Source organism: Dama dama, chromosome 11 (genome assembly GCF_033118175.1).
Source record: "Dama dama isolate Ldn47 chromosome 11, ASM3311817v1, whole genome shotgun sequence".
NCBI lineage: Eukaryota > Metazoa > Chordata > Mammalia > Artiodactyla > Cervidae > Dama > Dama dama.
In genome coordinates this window covers 50,156,606-50,177,835 of record NC_083691.1, presented here as the reverse complement: position 1 = coordinate 50,177,835, position 21,230 = coordinate 50,156,606, and the positions used below count along the sequence as shown (strand labels likewise).

General features: G+C 35.0%; 1 protein-coding gene across 1 annotated transcript in view; it reads right to left on the bottom strand.

Annotated features, from left to right (window-relative positions):
• Positions 1–21,230, bottom strand: part of CTNNA2 (catenin alpha 2) — a 1,329,932-nt gene that overhangs the window by 25,988 nt on the left and 1,282,714 nt on the right. The window contains exons 17-18 of the mRNA XM_061156261.1: positions 15,111–15,245; positions 4,412–4,555 (exon numbers count right to left, since the gene is read on the bottom strand). Coding sequence (XP_061012244.1) covers positions 4,412–4,555; positions 15,111–15,245 — 279 coding nt within the window. The remainder of the gene's footprint in view (positions 1–4,411; positions 4,556–15,110; positions 15,246–21,230) is intronic.

Sequence of the window (21,230 nt, the reverse complement as noted above, 5' to 3'; positions counted from 1 at the left end):
TCCATAGGAAAGTGAATATCACATGTTATTTACTCACTAAATGTTTGTTGAATTATAAATATAACTGAACTTCTATTTCTAAAATTACCTCTGGGGCATTTTGGGAGAGGAGGGTAAGAGTTGCCATCTGTATTGTTGTTCTCTTGAGACAAATCTAATTGTATAGTATCTTTAACTTCCTTTAACAGTCTAAATTATTCAACAAAAATTTAGGGAAGTCCTACTTGAACTTTTTGGGGAAATTATTTCTAAGAGGGCCTTCTCTGTTTTGTAAAACTGAATCTGATCCTACAACTTCATTATTTACATATAGAAAAGTTTAGTTTTAGAAAGTGATTTCCTGTGATAATATATTCTAGAAATTAATCTCAATCTCATGACAGAAAATTAAGAAACATTTCACTGGATGATGTAAACCAAGTCCTTAGAATTTAGGATAGGTAATATAGCAGTTCTACTCATGGAATTCTTGGCTATTAGATCAGCCAAAGTAATAACCTGGAAGGAACTTGGATGGCAAGAAATACAGGAACAGTGCCCTCTAAGTGATAAAAAGTATACAGTGAATATCATCTGAGTCTACAGCAACAGAGAGGCTTTCAAATTTAAATGTGCTCCTCTGTCAAAGTGGCTAAAAAAAGTGAAGTGGAAGTCCTTCAGTTGTGTCTGACTCTTGCAAGCCCATGGACTATAGTCCATGGAAATTTTCTAGGCCAGAATACTGGAGTGGGTAGCCTTTCCCTTCTCCAGGGATCTTCCCAACCCAGGGATCGAACCCAGGTCTCCTGCATTCCAGACAGATTCTTTACCAGTTGAGCCATAAGGGAAACCCAAGAATATTGGAGTGGGTAGCCTATCCCTTCTCCAGCAGATCTTCCCAACCCAGGAAGGGAACAGGGGTCTCCTGCATTGCAGGCAGGTTCTTTACCAACTGAGCTATCAGGGAAGCCCAAAGTGAGTGAATCATGACCAAATCAATCACCTCTTTCCAAATGTATTAGGGAAAGAGAGTTGCATAATCATTGGCTGTTTGAGAGCAGAGGCTGACATGATTCCTATTCAGTGCAAGAAACTTCCATTTGATTCAGACAACCATACTGGTTACACGAATTCTCATTAGCTTTGGGCATTTCTATGACTATGCAACCTGTCTAACTTGTCAGCAATAGAGCCCTTGATTTTCCAAATGACAATCCATTTCCACCTTCAATGGAAAACCAGAACATCCCACAGCTAGAGCGTCCTTCTGTCCCCAATTCTTTCATTTTATTTACTTCTCTTCCACAGCTTTGGCTGTGAGTGATCATATGACCTCTTGTGTAACTGAGAAAATAGCAGCCTGATTATATTTTAACAATCATTCTAAGTCATTCACTTGCAGCCTCCCCTTCATATATTATAAAGTCAGCATACAATTAAGGGGAAAGGGGCTCAAAAGGTATGGGACTGGACTCGAAGCAAAGACTTTTTATTTTGATATATGACATTTCTCAACACAGGTTATTCTCTGCAAAATTTACAATTCTATGGGCTTTTGATCTGAAATATTTCCTTGCCCACAACACAAATCTAAAATACTCTGTTCAAAGTTAACTGAGAGCCTCAGCATCTCACAAAGCCTTCCCAGGACAATCCAATCCAACTCAGCCCACAGGGATATCTCTTAGTTCTTTGACACTTATTGTCTTTACCTCTCAGATGTGATGTGGTATGTGTCTAGACTTCCAAAAAGGTTTCATATTCCTCAAGAGTAGGAGCCAGGTCTTATATGCCACTTGTCCTTCATAACACATAGTTCAGGATTCATCAATTCCCTACTCACCAACTCTTCCCATACCACAAGGGAATTCCTGCAATACTGCATAAGTAATTCTGAATTTCAGAGTCCCAGTGAGACCTAATTCCATCTATTACCTAGTGGGTAAGGATATTTTATTTCAAATAATCAAAATAACAAAATTAAGAAGTTAAAAAACAAGTTAGTCTTCCAAATGAACACATAGCTAATCAATCGCTTGATAATGTCCACTAAAAAGAATTGGAACCACTAATATTATTAAACAAGTAAGTCTATATCAGATATAGGGTACATTTTGAGACTAGGTTGGAGTGAAATTTTTCTTCAGGTTTCAATAACTCTATGTTAACTACAAAAATTAGATCTCATCAACTGTACAGTCTTTCCCCCACAAACCATTTCTTTAAAAACATATAAAAAATATAACTTTAGAGCATTATTACTTTAGAATATATCGTTAAGTCATCTATCATCATTTTAGATGAGAAAACTGAGGCCCAAGTATGTGTGTGTGTTAGTCACTAAGTCGTGTCCAACTCTTTGCGATCCCATGGACTGTATAGTAGCCTGCCAGACTCCTCTGTCCATGGAATTCTCCAGACAAGAATACTTGAATGGGGTGTCATTTCCTTCTCCAGGGGGTCTTCCTGACCCAGGGATCAAACCTGGATCTCCTGCATTGCAAGAGGCCTAAAATATCAAAGGCGTTTACTTTGAGCTACCTAATTAGTCACCAACAGAAATAGGAGTAGTGCACTAGTGGTCAGACATCAGATTAAGGTAACTTCTGTTACATGTGACTCTTTTGTTTAGAGCACAATATATGTATGTATTTTAAATCATAATTCAAATACATACAAAATGGATATAAAAACACTGAACACCACTTTAAATGAAACATGCACATGAGAGTATACAAGTGCATGCACACTGCATTCCATGATAGAGTCTCTGAATTTGCACAAGTGTACAACACAACCATTCTTAACTCACGAAGTTTAAAGATGATTGTATTCCAAGGGTTTGTAAAATATGAGCATTTCTTACCTGGAAGCTGTATGGGGGACTGATAAAAGACATGAAAAACTTGAGCTATTATATGATTAGACAGAAGACTTCTTCTGGCACTAGAGGTTTATTCCTACCTGGGGTTCCAGGATCTAACATTTTTAATGAAAAGAAGACCAGAGCCTTGAGAGGGATCATCCAACACAGGCGGTTTCATCACCTGTTGCCCACATTGCAATATTAAGTAGACTACAGGTGATTATCACCTACATTTTGCTATGGGCCAGTTATGACTCCAGTTCTACTTATTGTGCCTAAAATCTTCACCATTGTAGTTGCTTCTTTAGGGTAGAAAGTGTAGCTGAGAAAATAGCTTCAGCAGTGACCATAACCACTTTACCTCAGGTCATGAAAAGGACAGTATCTTGTGGTGGAGGACCCTTGTGGGAGAGGGCTGGAGGGTCTACACATAACAGAAGATCTGTGGATGAGAACGGACGTCTCCTTTTAAACTGCCCCTATTCTCCAATGCCAATATCCGTACATAGCTAGTTAACTAGGGATTTGAAAGAAATGAATGGTAAGTACTTAACTCCTTTCATAATACCTATGATTCAAACTGGGATGTGTTTTATCTCACCCCGTGAAAAGTAACAGGGCTTCAGATTCTGATGTTCAAAACTTTTAAGAAAACATCCACCCTGATGCTTTGACACCTCTTAAAGATATAACCATCTCCATGAACTTCCTTTGCCTCTCATATATAAAAGTTGATGTCTTGATGGTTTTAATTGGTACCCAGGAAAGAACAAGGAAAATGGAGAAACATGCTCACTGCAGTTGATCTTTTCTTTCTAAATACTAAGGCATATAAAAGAATTAAACAGCAACAATGGAAATCTGAATATGACAAAGAACAACAGCTTTTTACAGCTCTTTACCAAGAAATTCTATAAAACAGCATCAATGTTATGATATATAACAAAAAGTTAGCAAATTTGGTTAAAACACATTGAAATGGTTGCACCCTTAATCTTGCAAGAGTGGTGACTTTTTTTCTCATTAAATATTTTAGCTTTTGCATTGGAAAGTTTTCACTTGTCTATATCAGAACCAAGTTTTTGACAATTCTTGTGTATCAGTTTCTTCACAGCTTTACTCTACAATTTTAGAAGAGCAGACTGATTCTCTGGCCAAACATCAATAAAGGGTATTCTCTCATCCTGAAATCTTTCAAATAAAGAAGGATACACTCTTCTGACTAGCCTTACTTTAGAGAAAGCTTACTAAATGTCTACAGAATGGGTTCATTCCACGTATGCAATGACTTTCCATCCCAAAGGGAAGAAAGACTGAGAAACAAAGGAATGAAAATACCATTTTCAGCTTCTCAAGTTTAGATGATCCTTGGAGAGTACATCTGTGTTGTGGAATTATTGACTTAAGTAAAGAATAAATAAGTAGATCTTTTGCCCCAAGTTGGTTAATACAGTAAGTAAAGAGGGCTTGATTGGTCACATTTGACTTCATCAAAACACCATCCCCCTGATTTCAAAATTAATGCTTACAATGAGATAGTTTAGATTAGAAAGTGAAGTTACTCACCATAGAAGAATCACTGCTTCCACTCCCGATCGGAGCTCCCTCAGCACAGGTTGGGAGGTGGGTAGAAAGTTGACTAGCCCTGCCCCCATCTATGACATCACAATCTACCTCATAAAAGGTAGTGAAAGTGCTCTGAACTCCTGTCTGATTTCCGAGAGATACAGAAAAGAAAGAGTGAGAGAGAGAGCAAGAGAAAAAAAGAAAAAAACAAAAAACAAAAAACGTACCCTATTGGGAAGGGATTAGGGAGGTGGAAGAGGGTGTGAGTAATTGGGAGAAAAAGGCCTGTGAACGAATTAAGTACTGAAAGAGATATGGGTGGGCCTCTGTGGTATTAAGCAGCCCCCTTTGGATTCCTCATTGGTTCTTTTGAACAGATAAATGAACCATCTGGGAGAAGGAGGATGAAGGAACATCCCACATCGTCAGGCATTGTAGGGGAAAATTGTAGTGGGGTTCAAAGGGAATGAATCCCCTATTTAAAGCATTGAAGATCACCAAGAAAGAAAGCAAGGGCTGAAACTCTTAACGCCTGGAACAGCAAGTGGGGATTGTCAGATGTCTTTGTTGGAAGTTCCATTGCCCTGCTCCATGACCTTCAGAAAGCACTGGGTCTCAGCACACTCAGCCAGTACATGGTGCTAAGCGGGTACTTACCTCTTCCATTGGGTTCACTGAGGAATTAATTCACTCATTGTTGCTAGAATGGCAATTCTTTTTTATTTCTCCTTTTTGCACTCAAGGGTGAGTTTTGTGATGGGCACCATTGAAAAGATAAGCCAAGAACCAATGTCGAGTTCGACCCTTGGAATTTCTACCTCTTAAAATGTTATATCTGACATAAAATATTACTGACAATCTTGACAAAGTTTTTCTACATGCACTGAATATAACATACTCCTAAAAGGGAGAGTTAGTTCTCTCTTCAAACCTGAAGGGAAATCAAATGGCAATACTGCTACAATCACAAGATCCCCTATGCAGGTACTTTCAGAGTTCAAGTTTAGATGACCCACTAATGCTCAGTGACCAAACATTTTTGTTACATGCCATTCTGCTATAGTCACAGAGTTTTAGCTTTGTTTAAAGTCTGAAAAAAAAAAAAAAAAAAAATATATATATATATATAAAATCAGGCAAAATGGGAAAATAATGTGATCTAAGTGGTTTATTTTTTTCTTTTCTAAAGTAGATTTAGAGCTTTGAAAATTGAACTACTCACAGTTGTCAAGTGAGTATTATGACAAAACAAAAAGAAGAGCAAGCAGGTCCCGCAACTACCCACATGGAAGACAGATCTTTAATCTGCCCAGTGGAATATATGAAAAGAGAATCTATTTCTGCAAAGAATATTCTAGCAAAGTTTCAAAATAATAGCTTGCAATTCACATCATGAATGCTTAAAGGCCAGAGACTATTTCTGTATACAGATAAACAAAACTAATTTGGCATTTTTTTTTCTGGTGTTTTAAGCCAATACAGTTCTATTTCCAATTCTGTCATTCTTAGCTTACCAAATATCTAAGTGTTTAGATCACAGTTTTAAACTAAAATTGGTAGATTAGGGAGCATTTTGAAACACAGGAGCTGCTAAATTCAAACTGATTATGAATTTGGCAACATTACTCCCATCTTTTACTTCAAAATAAATCTTAAAGGTATTTAAAGATTGTCTTTAGGGAACTAAAGACAAAAAGAAAAAATAACTGACATATGAGAAGAAAGAATGAAATTTTTCCTGTATTTGCATTTTTTAATATTTTTTAGAAGAAGCGATAATACTCTGCGTATGTTTTCCTTGCTGAATATTCTATCCTCATTTTCAATAAATCTAAGTCTAAATTCAAATTCACATTTAATAGCTTTTATTGTGTTAAATTTCACAATTAATGAATCTATAAAGCTATTTTCTTTCTATTTTTACGTACTGAATCATTGACTTGTTGGCTTATCTTTGCTTTTTTAAAGCTTTGTAACAGTCCCATTTGATTTTAGAAATTAGCCATCTCCTGATTTCCCCATTGTAGTCAGTGTTATTTTTTTTTACCAACTCTATAATCAAACAGTTTCAAAAGTGATAATTATATATCAGAAACTCATTTCTGTCATCTCCCCTTTTGTACAATATATAAAGGTCACTATCTTAAGATTAATGATGCATCTGTCCATTCTTCCAATAAACACTTTAAAATTTTTACTACTCAACAAAGGAGGGACACTTTTGCCAATATTAAGATATTAGAATAAAATTGGAGTTAAACACTTTTAAAATATTAAACTAAAACAAACTAGACTTAGATTATAATTTATTTGTATTTCTAATTAATTATCCATCGTTTATTTGTAAGAGGAACATGACTTCAGGAACCCAATGCAAAACTAGGCTGCATCAAATGGATGCAGAGTGCTGAACTGTGCTGACTTTTTCCGTGATTTAGTATGATTGATTGCAATAACGTATTTAGTTATGATATTAGTTAAAACAACAAAATTTTCTTTGACACAGAATGCAGTGCCTGGATCAGAAAATTTCTAGCTCTTCTTGGTATCTAGCCTCCTGATACTGTTCATAAAAACAGTCTCACTGCAATTATGGATTTGATGCATACTTCCTATGACATTACATAAATGGATGAGTTAGCCCTTCAAGACAAGACATGAAGTGTTTGCAAGATTTCAGTCAAGAGACTTCATTATTAAAGTCATGATTATAATTTTCTTCGGATCAGAGAAATGTAAGACTGGTTTCAATTGTTTATTTGCTTGTTTGAAAAAAAATGTTTAAGTTAGTGCAAAGGATAGAGAAAAGCCAGGTGGAATAATTTGTACACTCCAAAAGAATAATTGGCAGATGTATTTACCAAGTAATTTATCATGGAAGACATGATCAGGCAGCTGGCAGGCAATGTGACCAAAATCTTAAATATCCCAGCAAGAGAAAATATAATTAATTTTGATAGCAAAATATTTGAATTGGAAGTCTCCAGATAAAGAAATGATGTTTGAGTTTGTCTTAAGATAGTATCTTACATACAGAACCATGGACTTAAAAGAGTACATGTCCTTAGAAAATGATGCTGACTGGAACTTCTCCAGGATATTCTCTTTCAGTTGCAAAATAAAGTTACAAAAGGAAACAGAAAAGAAGGAAGACTATAGAGATTTGACAGAACATCTAGCCAGACTTCCAGTCAAGTTCATTATCAACAAGACATCTGTACAGATGAAGGTATTCAGAGAAAAGCAATAAAATAAGATACAGTAGTGATGATGAAAGAAAAGTTTAAAGTCTAAATTAAGCTTGCCTTCAAGAAAATAGAATTAGGATGAAATATTTGAAATATATGTATTGCCCAGAAGGAAAATGACTGTTGAAAATACAGTAAGACAATGTATTTCGAAGCAGTAAAAGAAAAATCTGAACTAAAAATCCTCCATATTGCCCATCCAGAAGTCTTTCCTATTTGTAAGATACATGGCCCATAACATGACATATTTCTCCTCTAAAGGGCTATGATCAAAGGCAGATTTTATAAATCATTTAAACTGGGGAAAGCATTTGACATAGTCCGTATGGACAGAATGTAGACAACAGTAAGTTAAGCACAGTTTTATTTCCAGTAAACCAAGAAAACCAGTAAATACACAGAGGAAGCTCAACAGACGGCCCGCTATTCCAGCTGAAAATGCTAAACAGTAAGATGAGAAACTAAGTGAGGTAAAATGAAAACAAGAGACTATACAATCTAATAAAAGCACAATGGACAGAAAAATTTACCCTTTCACAAAAATTATTTGCTATTAGAGATAAAGAACCTTGAATGCTCCCACCCAACCAATATTTAGCACTGTGCCTTTTATGTAGGAGTTGAAATTCAATAGGAACATCAAATTCAATGAATTAAAATATGCTTATAAGAACGAGCAATAAATACAACCCTGAACTCTGATGGTTAGTTTGTCATTAGAAATTAGGAACAGCTTATGAAAGCACTGTTTTTTTCCTAGAAAAAAACACTGCTCCTGTCTCAGTTTTGATATGGGCATCTCTTGATTTCCTTTATTTTGAGTCATCTGAGGTCATGCAAAATCAATAATGAAATTCCCAGATAACATTAAGCATATAGTTTTAATATTCATATTCTCTTTTTAAATTTAATTATATACTTTATATCAACTTGTTCATATTTTAACTTCTCTTAAGGCATGTCCAAGTAGAAACAAGAAAAAAAAACACAATAGATTTGGGTAACCCATTCAAAATAACATATTTCTTGACTAGAGCTGACAAATCGGAGGGTATAGAGGAAAACCAAAAACGAGGAACTGAATTATAGATACTGTATCTAAATAAAGATATTCAATGAACACTTCAGCTTCTCATAATTATTTGGTTCAACTGAAGGAAACAGGTAGATCTGGGTTGCTCTCATATATCCAAAACTAGTTTAAAATGGGGGAGAAGGTGCTAGCTTCTAAGATACTACTACAGACATTAACTCTTAAAACATACTGATAAACAAAGAACATCTTAGAAGGAACTCAGACAACTATTACATGTAGACAAGATCTCTGAACATATCTCATGGGAAAATTATATAAAGCAGGATATCTTTAGCTAGGTTTTCCTGTGTTTCACAGATAGCAAAAGATTTGTGCAATCCTCATTTAGGTGCCTTCTATGTTTCTCATTTCCAAGTTTTTGTAAAATATTACTATTTGTTTGATGCCAAAATAATCCTTAGACTATTAAAATCAAAGACATTAATTACTAATAGATAATTGCATGAAATATTTTTCTGCCTTATTTTAATTCGTGGCTTTGGAAACTTGAAAAAATTCTAAAACCCAAAGGAATGAAAGTCCATTGATTCAGTGACAGGTAATGGCATTGCTATTTCTGACTCAGAGACACTCCTCTGTTCGTAAAGTCACTAAAACTTTTTGCTCTTATAAGCAATAATGCCCTTAAACTAAAATGTAAACTGCTCATCTCAGGTTCAGGTTATATAGTCAAGTGAATCCACTGAGTAGACCCTAATTTCGTCAATCCACTTCTCCAGTTGAGGTCAAAGAGTTATTTGCTTGGTTCACATCCCAGCTTTGCCACAATACAGTCTGTTTTCTTAGTTTAGGATTTACATTAGAAAAGTCTTTTTCTGTGCATAAAACAATTTAGTAAGATAACAAACTGGTTTAATTTCATGAGTGAATAACTGATCTTTTTTCGATGAATAGAATTAACCATATTGGTAACTTTAGATTAGTATCCTTGAGTATGTATCTGAAGAGTTACTTCTTACAGTGAAGCAACATACCTTCCTCCTTTGTGCAAGATTATTATTTGAAGTCAGGGTGATATGCTGTGGTGCTACAGACATAAAGCTTTCTATGATGCCTGAAACCCAAGGAGATTTTTTACTTTTCTTATAAAACCTATTTCAAATTTCTTCCAAAAATAATGCCTGGAGTTTGTTGAATGTCACTTTTACAACACCGAGAGAATGAATTTGCACTGAAAAAAAACTTAAGGGTTATTTTTCTCTAAAGGTTTGCATAATTTGGGTTGTGCAAAAGTCAATGACCATGGACACTGACATGAATGTAACTAAGGAAGATTTAAAGTGAGAATCAGAATTTCTATGGCTATAGTTGTACCATCATAACACATTAATGCGTAGGCTGTTGGGAGAAAGATTGAGTTATGCAACAACCCATCATACTAGAAGATAAAGTGTGAAGAACTATTGCCATTCTGAAGATGATGAATACCGATTTAATTTTCTTACTGTTACAGAGTTTCTTCATTATCCCTCCGTTCAGACTGATAATCTAACTTTAGCTTTAATCTTACTTTCCTTGGATCTGAATTTTCCTACTTTCCCAAGATCAGAAAAAGTTCTTTAAACCAAATACTTAATAACTTACCCTCTGGAAGGTCTGAATAAAATTCTTTGAAACTGTTGTGAGTTGCCTGAACACATACCCTTTTTTTTTTAAATGAAGTATAGAAGTGAATTCCAAACCCAAACTGAAATAGCTAGCAATTTAGATTTTTTCCCATTACTACTATACTTTGATCAGTGGAGATAATCAAGAATTGACAATAGACAGAAGATACATTAAAAAAGACTCTTTTCCCACAAAATCATGCTTAAAGTATGAGTCTACACAATTAGGTATCAATACAATGCTTGTTTCAGTGATTGTTTCATCTCATTACAAAATACTGATACCTTTTTATAGAGGGAATAAAAAAATTTTCAAGTATAATGCAATTCTCATCTCAAACAACCACCATTATATATATATGTGTGTGTGTGTGTGTGTGTGTGTGTATACACACACATATATATAGGTATGTGTATGTATATATATATGGTATTGTACAAATATATATAACATTGTACAAACAAACCCTATATGTTTCCCAAAATTGTATTACATTGAATTACATATGTCACAGTTGTCAATCATTTGTTCATTTCTTAATTATTGCTTATTAAGGGGACAAGGAAGCAAATCAGCTTTATTTGTTGTGTGTATATATGTAAGCATGTGCATATAGCATATATGTATTTTATTCAAATTAACTTGAATATGACCAGTTTCTAGTATTTTCATGAGTGTTTTTTAGCTATTAACATGAATATTAGTTTTAACTGAGCCCAGTGTTTGAATGATATGAAACATAATTGACCCCTTATTCTCCAATTTTCTTTTTACCAATCCAGATCCTACCAGTGTTGCAAATTATGCTTGCTCACCTTGTCAAACTTTTCTCCATAATCCAGTTGAGAGGAATTCAAATTTGGAAAGGAGATATTTAAAAGACAAAATAACTAAAATTCACATTAGGGCAAATGACTCAGTCCTTCAGGAATAGGTCATGGCTCCACTTAATCAGCCTGAGGACTAAAGGAACTAACATTTGTCACCTCTAAACTCTGTCCCTATATTTTGTTTGCATGAAAAAAGGCATTTATTTGCAATAAAATCTATTAATTTTGTAACTTCTCACGTAGAGTCAGCTCTAAGTTATATCAGTGGTCCTCCATCTCTGAATCTGAACATCAAATTCTTGTCGAGAGCAGAGTTATCGTTCTTGTGTTCTGGTTTTATTGTTATAATGGGGCTCCTGTTGTATTTAAACTTAACATTTTAGATGGAATTTTTTTGTTTTATCAGAATGTTTGATATTTGGCATTCTATATTTGAAATCCCTACATTTGTGTTTTGAATCTCATTCATAATAATGTACAAAGTATAAATCTTTGGGTAGCTAAAGATTATCAAGGTTTATAAAATGGTTTTTGTTTCTTCAGTTGCATGTGTATATCTCCATTTTTTAAATTTAAAAGAACGTATTAAATTCTCTGAAACTGAATGCAGAAAAATTAATTAAAAATATGACAATCAAATATACAGGTAATTTCCATAGCATGGCATTGGAACTGATTTGTATTCAAAACATATTGTGGTTCAACTTGTCTCCCATGATGAACAAAATGTTGTCACCTTTAATGGGTATTACTTGAACTGAACTTATTTATGTTATGCTATGGTTAAATTTATTTTTCCTTTGTTTTCTCTTTTTCCTTCTTTTATGCTTCTTCCTCCTCTCCCCTTTCCTCTTTTTCTTTTCTTCTTACAACAGTCTTTTTTTTTTCCCAGAAAGCATGTAAACCAGCTTAAAAGATTAAACTACCACACATTAAACTAAACAAGCAAATAAAGACAGTATATAAACTATCAGGCTGTTTAATTGTCTGGGCTTTCATTTCCTCTGCTCTCCCTCTAACATTTCTATCACTCTTTGAGGGATTTTTTGTTTTTTTTAATTCCCTTTCCCATTACCTGCTTAGCAACCACATTGAGCTGAACTGGCTCACAAATATGCATCTTCTACTGTGAGATTTAATAAGAATGGCACCTTTCCACTGTTGAGAAATGTTTAAGCCAATGACTTTAAAAAATTGATTGCCAGCCAGAAAACTAATGCTGCTTCTTAGATAGCAGTTGTGTGAATGAGCATCCATAGGCATACATCCTGGTTTCCTCTATTTCTCTAGTTCCCATCATGACTCATGAAAAGTTTTTCACCCACTGTCACCATGTCCTATTGAGATTTCCTGAGCCACCTCTCAAGTCAAAGGCAGACACCATAGAAGAAGCCTTTCCCACTTTGTACACATAGACTCACATAAAACATACACAAGCTGACATGGTATACAGTTATGCACATGTGTATATTTTTAGTTTAAGTTCATCATGCCAGCATAAGACTATAAAAACACGGCATTCAGTTTTTAAATCCAAATAATTTTTCCTGGCAAAATGGAAAAAAAAATTATCCAAATCTCTTCTGCTTCAGTAGAAACTTTGACTTCTAACAAAAATACTGTCCTGGGGAAGCCACAGTTTTGAATACCATGTACACAAAGACATAGGAAAAAGGAAAGGACAATTCAAGTATTTCTCTTTTTAATTGCATATTATATGCAATACTATATTTAATATATATATATATATGCATACTGTATTTAATATAGCAACTTTTCCTTAAAAATGTGGCAACTTCATCATGCCAGACAACAAAATAAATGGGGCCCAAAGCATGGATGAACTTTCTTGGCAAAATCATTGAAAGTTTGTGTGTATGGGGTCTCACATTCTTGACTCTTTCAGAATTTTGAAGACGGTCATATGTGCTACTGTGCAAACTAAACATATTGTTGTTGTTGTTTTTTCTCTATTGGCCATCAATGAAGGATGAAGAAGAAGATGGAGGCAGAGTGGCAAAGACAGCAGACTACAGATGCAGGTGTGGCACCAAATAGCAATCAAGCTTGGAAAAAAATCATGAAGAAACCAAGAGCAGGCCCATAACTGAGCAATATAAGCAAATCTTTATAATGCATTTGACTCAGAATTATTATAAAGTGGTATAACATTCCTCTGAAAGAAGCTTTCTCCCATGCAAGGATTTACGAACATTGCCAATAAGACTCAAAGAAGGAAACAGGCTTTGTGATAAGTGTTCTCAAACACTTCTGCAAATGCCAACAGTGCAAGTGATAAAAGCCAGTGATGGTTTGGACTACAACTAAATGAGGAAAATACAATGGAAATGAAGCTCTGGAGGCAGTGATGAACAATGGGCACTGAGAGGATGATGGAGAGCAACTCTGCCCGTAAAACTCAATTAGATGAGGTTGCGGAGTCTGAGATTCACAAAGATGCTCTGCGCATCCATGTAAATAATAAGATTTGGAAAGTAACAAATGAAAGCACACAAGGCAAGCGAAACAAAATGCACTCAGTCCCACAGGTGCTTGATACAGATGGACATGAAAGCTGAATGGTATGGGAAACTATACCATTGAGGCTGAAGATAAGAAAGGAAGCAAGGGAAATGCAATGTTTCGATCACTTCTTGGCAGAGAGAATCTTGGTAATAACCAATGTGGCCGGAAGGACACATTGCAAGACAGATTGCTCTTGGTTGTTGAAGAATGTTGAAGCGGGATCATTTTGGAAAAGGAGGGGTGACTATGCTTTGCTAAGAGGCACAAAATTGCAATTTACTGGGCACTAGATGAGACTGCATGGAACAGACTTTCTAAATGGAATCTCCATGCAAGCCAGATAAGCTCTTTTCCCAGCTAGGTTTTCTTAATGCCAAATAATACAGGAACTGAAACCTTTGAGTTCAAGAATGATTTTTGCACATATTTTTAATCAAATGGTGAATTTCTGGAAATGTCTTGAGGAAGAATTGAGTTTCATGACCAGTCTGATGTTCACAAGGCATTCACCATATGGATAATATTCTGTTTCTGGTAATGCCACACTGAAAATAGCAGCATCATGGCTGACTGGGAAAAGAACTAAAGGTGGCAGAGCCACACTTTGGAATTTGCAAATAGTTTACAGTAGATAGCATCTTGTGTTGAAAGAAAGGGACTGAGAGAGGAGAAGAAGCCAAGGTAAGAACCTCAACACATACATTTGGAAATCTTGCCAAGAAATCATGATACTTCTATTCATTGAGCTTTTTGTTTCTTTGCATTTGATGAAAATGGACCAGATACTTATATTTTCATGAGAAGGGAAACACTGAAGTGATTGAATAAAGGATCTATAATTGTTAGTGTCTGACAACTATGTTAGTTTTTGGCAACAGCACATCAACCTGTATTAAATTCAAATGCTTTCTGGCTTTTAAAGGTTATTGATAACCTAGTATGCATTGGAACCTGATGAATGAATTCCTATTGTTTTCACCATCTCTAACATGTGAACACAATCCACACATAGAGAGGCTGGCTCCTGAACAGAGAATGAAAATTACTAGGACTAACAGAGGGAAGTAGACTTACAATGAGTAAATATACAAAAGCCCCAAATAATTATAATAGTCACAACTTGGCAATGACTTTCCAGACTATGAAATTAGTTTTCTTGTGAAGAATGGAGATTTTATAAGGCTAGTATAAACACAGGGTAATTGGAAAATCAAATTGTTCATTGTGAGTTATTGTAAGGTCTGGAATAATGGTGATAACATTTAAAAAGAAAAAAAAACTACCTATGAATCACTGTAGTTTGGTGTTTTTAGCAGTACTGTTGCCAAGAATGCTTGCCTTGAAAGAACAACAGTGGGAACTTGAATTGCGAAGCCCAGGTCCCAGCTTACCCCTGACACAATGAGCTCTCCTCCCAGATTCTGTACTTCGGCTTTCACCTTGCTGCAGATGTTAAGCTGATGGCAGTACAAGGCAATACGTTGAAGGTAGGCTAATAAATCCTGCTTACATGCTGAATCAGGACACTATAAAACATTAAAAAAAATTATCTCAATTAGTAAGAATCTTTCAGTTTCTAATACTTGCTATATAGAAGTTGTGAGAAGAAAAGTTTTCACGGTCATATACCTTAATTATATCCATTCAACTTGATAGTGCATTAAAGCTTCAGAAATGCTTTAGGGAATTTAGAAGGCCACAGTGATAGGTGAGAGTGGCTAGTTCTACTTTGATATAATTCTATACAAAGAATATTGATGATTTCCCAGAAAGTCTTATTGGGAAGAATGTATAAGTATTTTATCAATTATCTTCTAAACTGCAAAGAAAACAATATTTTATAGGATTTCTCCTAGTGGCCCATTCCATGTTCACTATATGCAAAGTTATTTTAACACAGACAACAAAGCAATAGATGCTAGAAGGAAATCATTCTGTGTGACAGTCTCTCTGCCATAGTAAAAGACAGTTTCAATTCGATTTGTTAGAAGATGCATTTGTTTCTTTTGGCTTTCTAAGAAATGTATCATTCACTAAAGAAACTCTATTGCACTTTCTGGAATAGTGGGCTTTATCCCAGGAACGCAAGGATTCTTTAATATCCACAAATCAATCAATGTAATACACCGCATTAACAAATTGAAAGATTAAAAACCATATGAGTATCTCAATAGATGTAGAAAAAAGCCTTCAACAAAATTCAACAACCATTTATGATAAAAACTCTCCAGAAAGCAGGAATAGAAGGAACATATCTCAACATAATAAAAGCTATATATGACAAACCCACAGCAAACATTATCCTCAATGGTGAAACATTGAAAGCATTTCCCCTAAAATCAGGAACAAGACAAGGGTGCCCACTCTCACCACTATTATTCAACATAGTGTTGGAAGTTTTGGCCACAGAAATCAGAGTAGAAAAAGAAATAAAAGGAATCCAGATAGGAAAAGAAGAAGTGAAACTCTCGCTGTTCACAGATGACATGATCCTCTACATAGAAAACCCTAAAGACTCTACCAGAAAATTACTAGAGCTAATCAATGAATATAGTAAAGTTGCAGGATATAAAATTAACAGACAGAAATCCCTTGCATTCCTATACACTAACAATGAGAAAACAGAAAGAGAAATTAAGGAATCAATACCATTCACCATTGCAACAAAAAGAATGAAATACTTAGGAGTATATCTACCTAAAGAAACAAAAGACTTATACATAGAAAACTATAAAACACTGATGAAAGAAATCAGAGAGGACACAAACACGTGGAGAAATATACCGTGTTCATGGATTGGAAGAAGCAATATTGTGAAAATGAGTATACTATCCAAAGCAATCTATAGATTCAATGCAATCCCTATCAAGCTACCAACGGTATTCTTCACAGAACTAGAATAAATAATTTCACAATTTGTATGGAAATACAAAAAAACCTCGAATAGCGAAAGCAATCTTGAGAAACAAGAATGGAACTGGAGGAAGCCACCTGCCTGACTTCAGGCTCTACTACAAAGCCACAGTCATCAACACAGTATGGTACTGGCACAAAGACAGAAATATAGATCAATGGAACAAAATAGAAAGCCCAGAGATAAATCCACGTACCTACAGACACCTTATCTTCGACAAAGGAGGCAAGAATATACAATGGGAAAAAGACAACCTCTTTAACAAGTGGTGCTGGGAAAACTGGTCAACCACTTGTAAAAGAATGAAACTAGAACACTTTCTAACACCATACACAAAAATAAACTCAAAGTGGATTAAAGATCTAAATGTAAGACCAGAAACTATAAAACTCCTAGAGGAGAACATAGGCAAAACACTCTCCTCTCCAAAACATAAATCACAGTAAGATTCTCTATGACCCACCTCCCAGAATATTGGAAATAAAAGCAAAAATAAAGAAATGGGACCCAATGAAACTTAAAAGTTTTTGCACAACAAAGGAAACTACAAGCAAGGTGAAAAGACAGCCTTCAGAATGGGAGAAAATAATAGCAAATGAAGAAACAGACAAAGGATTAATCTCAAAAATATACAAGCAACTCCTGCAGCTCAATTCCAGAAAAATAAATGACCCAATCAAAAAACGGGCCAAAAATCTAAACAGACATTTCTCCAAAGATATACAGATGGCTAACAAACACATGAAAAGATGCTCAATATCACTCATTATCAGAGAAATGCAAATCAAAACCTCAATGAGGTACCATTACCAGATCTGAAAGAGACACGTGTACCCCAATGTTCATCGCAGCACTGTTTATAATAGCCAGGACATGGAAGCAACCTAGATGCCCATCAGCAGACGCATGGATAAGGAAGCTATGGTACATATACACTATGGAATATGACTCAACCATTAAAAATAATTCATTTGAATCAGTTCTAATGAGGTGGATGAAACTGGAGCCCATTATACAGAGTGAAGTAAGTCAGAAAGATAAAGACCAATACAGTATACTAACGCATATTTATGGAATTTAAAAAGATGGTAATGATAACTCTATATGCAAAACAGAAAAAGAGACACAGATGTACAGAACAGACTTTTGAACTCTGTGGGAGAAGGCGAGGGTGGGATGTTCTGAGAGAATAGCATTGAAACAAGTATACTATCAAGGGTGAAACAGATCACCAGCCCAGGTTGGATGCATGAGACAAGTGCTCAGGGCTGGTGCACTGGGAAGACCCAGAGGGATGGGATGGAGAGGGAGGCAGGAGGGGGGATCGGGATGGGGAACACATGTAAATCCATGGCTGATTCATGTCAATGTATGGCAAAACCCACTACAATATTGTAAAGTAATTAGCCTCCAACTAATAAAAATAAATGGAAAAAAAAAAATTTAGCAACATGATAAACTTAATTTAAACCAGAGACTGTGAGAAGGATCAAGACCATTGTAAAAGAAAAAGATGTGAGTAAAATGAGTTGGAAGCCCACTGAAATAAGCTTATCAGTGTAACAACAAGACCCTTCCAAGGATGTAGCAGAGATTTTGAATTCTTAAAAAAAAAATCTGGTGACCAAGGTTTTGAATTCTTTTTGTAACTTAAGTGGGTAGATGTCCATCAAATACACACTGAACAGAGCTGAACACTTTCAGAGACATTTACATGATTCCCTAAAGCATTTCTGAAGCTTCAATGCCAACAGCTATCAAGTAATTGAAATATATTCCTATTGCTATCCAAAGTTCAGTTCAAAATTCTCCAGGATATTCTATTGTTCTCCCTCAATCTGGCACTTAAAAAGGACATATAATCACCAGATCCTTGATGAAACACTGTAAGAAATGAGTACCTACAGCCCAAAGTAAAGTACCTTATTTAGAACAAAAGTATGAGAAAAAGACTCCAGCTAAGCTTTCTTCAAGCTCAAGAAAGGGAATTCTTTCATTAATACTGTGAACCCAGTCATTTGACATAGCCATTTATTTAATAAGTTACAAAGGGGTCTTTTTTCTACATAATACTTACCATTGTGGTATTTTTTTTTTTTTTTTACTAACTGCATTTATCAAGAAAGAATCCCACAGAGACTGTTTTTAGCTTCCTACAAGTACTTCATACTGTAATATTTATCCTTCTCCAGAGACCCATATACTGAAAGGAATTAACTTTAAAATGATATCTCCCTAAAGGCCTTTGATACAAATACTTTGCAGCAAATTAAAATGGAAGTTCTATCTCAATGGAACAGTAATTAAAAATGCAACAGTCCGTAAAAAGTTTATACTGTGTGCATATCTCAAATCTTCATAAAAATATTTTCTGGCAAAATAAAGCCAACCAATGCACATTTTGGAAATGCTCATTTTATTCTGTTATTTAAACTGAAGTATTTAAAACATACATAAAGGCATTATGGACCAAGAGAAATAACTCTTATACCATTGGAATAGTAGAAATGGATGCATTATTTGAAAAAGAAATGTTCCATTCAGACCAAACATTAGCAAAAATTGCAGTTTGCTTCACAACTGACGACAGGAAGAATGCTACAAAGAGGTTGTGTTTATCTTTTCTTTGTTACGTCATCATTAAATGTCATTTTAATACTCTGTCACAATCTCAAGATACATCTAAAATCCTGGGATTTGCATGTGTGTGTGCACATGTGATATGTTTTCCAGATATCAAAGTTGTGCAGGGGCTGTGTTTCCTGATACATAATTGTTTGAAATAAAGATCCAAAATTTCAAAATCAAAAATAAGAATCACAATAAAAAATATTGAGCTCAAGGAGCCTAAACTTACTGAGAAGTAGTTTCAGCCATTGAGATTTTGAATATAATGGAAAAACCATCCAAACTTCATCTACTTTTACTCCTTAAGAGTCGATCCTAGCACAATCCTCTCTCAGAACCACCTGTCAATCTCTGGTCACTCCACTTATCCCAACATATGCAGAAAATTGCCTCAATATTTGCAGAAAAAAATGCAGCATTCTTTCCTGGCCAGTGCATTTCTGTATGTTTGCATGTATGAGAGCTATTTTCAAATAAACTCATTTTCTCTCCTCTCTTTTATATGAACCTCCTGGGTGACATATGGAACTCAACTTTTGCTGCAAAATGTAGAAAGCTTGGCAATCAGTAGTGCCCTGAAATTAGAAATATGATAATGGTTTGGTCTTTAATCACTACAAATTTCAGGAGATTTTCAAATTTTGGTAATATTTAGTAAATTATTTTCACTCGTAAGTGTTTCTCAAAAATTCAAAAGTAAGCAAAACATTCCTCCAGATTTGCTATCATATATATAATATGAGACAATCTGCTGACTTATTTTAAAAGCAATTCCAATAGTTTAATCATGAGTTTTTCTTCTCAGACTTTAGGAGATGAGTAAATTTGGTATTGACAAGGTATTCTATAATTTGGGAAGTTGAAGGCAAGTATTTAGAGGAACAGTCTTATATTAGAAAATGAGGGAGATAAACTATAGTAAGCAACTTAAAAACCACAGGAGACCACAGCCATTTATGGAGGAGGTGGTTGTGGTTTAGTCCTTAAGTCATGTCCAACTCTTTGTGATCCCATGGACTGTAGTCCACCATGGAATTTCCCAGGCAAATATTCTGGAATGGGTAGCCATTTCCTTCTCCAGGGGATCTTCCTGACCCAGGGGTCAAACCCACATCTCCTACACAACAGGCAGTCTCTTGCATTGCAGGCAGATTCTCTACCAACTGAGCTACAGAGAAGCCCTCCTCCACAGAGGAGGAAAAGATCTTAAATCTTTCAGTGTTCCCAAAGAGAATGATCTGTTTCGTAGTAAATTCATGTTCATAATGCTTTTACCATGTAAATAACAGTTTATATAATATTTTCTATTGCAGAATCAATATATATTTCAAGACATTTTCCTTTGAAACTGGCTCAAACTGTAAGCCACCATTGTTTAAAGAGATAAGCATCAGTTATTTGAAAGAGTCTATTGCCTAAAGTACACTTATAAGAAATGGCCCATTATTGAAAGAAGACATACTTAGAACAGGATTTTAGAGTTCCAGTTCAGCAAAATAAAATGAAAAGAGTGGAAATAAGCTCAAATATTCAACCTTGAGATTGAGAACTATGTTAACGTGAATCTTAATTCAATCTAAAGGCATAAAAGATACTCTGAGAACTTTGTTAATTTCTGATGCTCTTTGAGTCTGGAAGAAAATAAAGCTGAATGTTCTCGATTATGTGGATTTATCACATTTATGCCAGGACATAAATTATAATGAATTATAAACAGCATCATTATAGTGAGATCAATTATAACAAGAAATAAAGTTGTTTCTTTTGCTTCCCACTTGTGCAATGTCACTGTGTTTCTGAATGAGGACAGCCAGGATAATCCATGATTCCTTGAAGGTTATGTCTCTTAAAAAGTGGATACCCTTCTTTCTAAAGGAACTTTGAAAACAGAACCCACCTTTGGCATCAACTCAATCTTGACAGAGTTAGAGGTCAGTTTGTAAAATGTTAGCGATTCTCTACAATTCAT